Source organism: Pundamilia nyererei, unplaced genomic scaffold (genome assembly GCF_000239375.1).
Source record: "Pundamilia nyererei isolate P.nyererei 1_Seehausen unplaced genomic scaffold, PunNye1.0 scaffold00029, whole genome shotgun sequence".
NCBI lineage: Eukaryota > Metazoa > Chordata > Actinopteri > Cichliformes > Cichlidae > Pundamilia > Pundamilia nyererei.
Window position 1 is genome coordinate 2,149,292 of NW_005187430.1, and position 2,041 is coordinate 2,151,332.

The window sequence follows — 2,041 nt, forward strand, 5'->3', positions numbered from 1 at the left end:
CTCAGACTGACGCAGCTCAATCTGTACTGATACATGCAGGTGAAACAGAGTCAACATGTGTAGAAATAAGTTTATCTGAACGAGACACTGTAAAACCAGAAACTCTTAATAAGTTGAAGTTCTTGAATACCACAGAGGAGAGACCAAAGGACGTCAATCTGCGAGAGGAGTTTGTAACTAAAGATGTACTTGATGCACCTAAAGGCCAGCATGAAGTGTCTGTTACAGTGGAAAAACTCAGCATGGGGTCTAGCGTACCCACTCTACAGCCAAATATACCGGCCACCATAACCACATCTGTTGTGATAGCAACAAGTGCAAGGACTGACAGTGATCAAACAACTACGAAGTCTGAAAAAATAACACAAACCAAAGAGCTTAGGTCTCTTGAAGCAGAGAAAGAAAAGCCTGCATCTGAGATGAATAAAGCAGATGCTCCAAAAAGCTTTACCAAACTCCTGTCAGAACCGGTTGTGTATCCTAAAGTCCAAACAGATGCAACAAATAGGAAAGAAGAAGAAGAGAAGCAGAAGAAGAAAATTCAAGAAAAGGAAAAAGAAAGAAGCACCAGTGTAGAACTGCCATTCAGCATAAGCACAACAACCACCATCACTACCATGGAGGCCACTGGAACAAGGCTTAAGAAACTGCCACAGGTATGTTATGATGACCTATTTTTCTATGATAAAGTGCAATTATGTTAACCCTGCATCATATATAGACTAATGCATAGCCTACATGTAAAACATGAACTTGTCTACCAAAGCCAGCCCAGAAAAGCCTTCAATCTTGCAAAGGGAACCTCTTGATTGCAAAAAGAAGTTGCATTATGCAGAGGTCTTTCAAAAAACAAATGTAATTTCTCAATTGGTGTATGATTTCACTTCTTCAGCGTTAATGGCCTCACCTGTTAGTCAAGTCTTATTTAATACAACTTAATGTTTTTGTAAAATTTGGTCACAAAGAGCAGCGGTCCGCAACCTTTTTTGCGCCATGGACCGGTTTATGTCTGACAATATTTTCACGGACCGGCCTTTACGTTGTCGCGAATTAATCCAACAAAATAAAACTGGTACCAAAAAAAAGAAGTAGATTTATTCATAACACACTGGAAAAGACCTAGGGAAGCCAGCGATAAAAACCAATAAAAACCCTGAAAACCATAAATTTCACACCCGAACCTCAACTATCATGGCCCGGTACCAAGCGACTCCGGTCCGTGACCCGGGGATTGGGGACCGCTGACATGGCGTATATATATGTGCATTAATACCTAGTTTCATGTCCACTATAGGAGCAAGTATTCAGTACTGACACATCACTGCAGGTGGTTCAGATATCATCAGGTGATACTGTACTGGGTGAAGAACCCCATTTGAAAGGACTGACCCCTCAAGAAAACAAAATAGTCGCAAATGACATGGAAACTGAGAGAACAGTACTGGAGTCACCAGGAGAAACATCCATTTTGACAGTGATACAGCTACTCAAAGACATGGGACCCAGCAGTCAACTCATTGAGGTAAAATAAATATTATCTGTCATTGGCTCTGTGTTTGTTTTTGAACCAAGAAAGTCACAAAAGTTCCAAATGGTCACTTTCTATATGTAGGATTAAAATACAGAATAATCTTTCAAATAAAGCGGTGATGAACATGTACTCAATACATCATAATTACTGGCTGAAATGTAGATCATAATTCTTAGTTATTTTGACTCTTTTTTAATCCTCTTTCACATCAGTTCAGTTCAATCCAGTTTTAGATATATGAAGTAAACTCAAGAAAAACCTCAAAGCAGAGTTTGCAAAGGTTGTTTGTGAGAGCTTTGAGGCAATTTATATGGTCAAGACATATCTTACTCTGTAGAGAGGATCATAACAATTCCTCCCTCAAACTGTTTTTTTCTGATATATATTTTCATATAGGCCCTAAATTAAACAACAAAACCAAAGCTTGTGCCTTAACAAATCCTGTTCTGCATCTGACGTGTCTTTCTGTCTGAAGGGTAAACCACTTGAGGATGCTCCAGAGGTTCTGAT

At 39.3% G+C, this 2,041-nt stretch overlaps 1 protein-coding gene across 1 annotated transcript in view; it reads left to right on the plus strand.

Annotated features, from left to right (window-relative positions):
• The first annotated feature begins 617 nt into the window (after positions 1 to 617).
• Positions 618 to 2,041, plus strand: part of LOC102215333 (nesprin-2-like) — an 18,860-nt gene continuing 17,436 nt past the window's right edge. The window contains exon 1 of the mRNA XM_013909674.1: positions 618 to 656. Within this exon, the coding sequence (XP_013765128.1) occupies positions 618 to 656 (39 nt within the window). The remainder of the gene's footprint in view (positions 657 to 2,041) is intronic.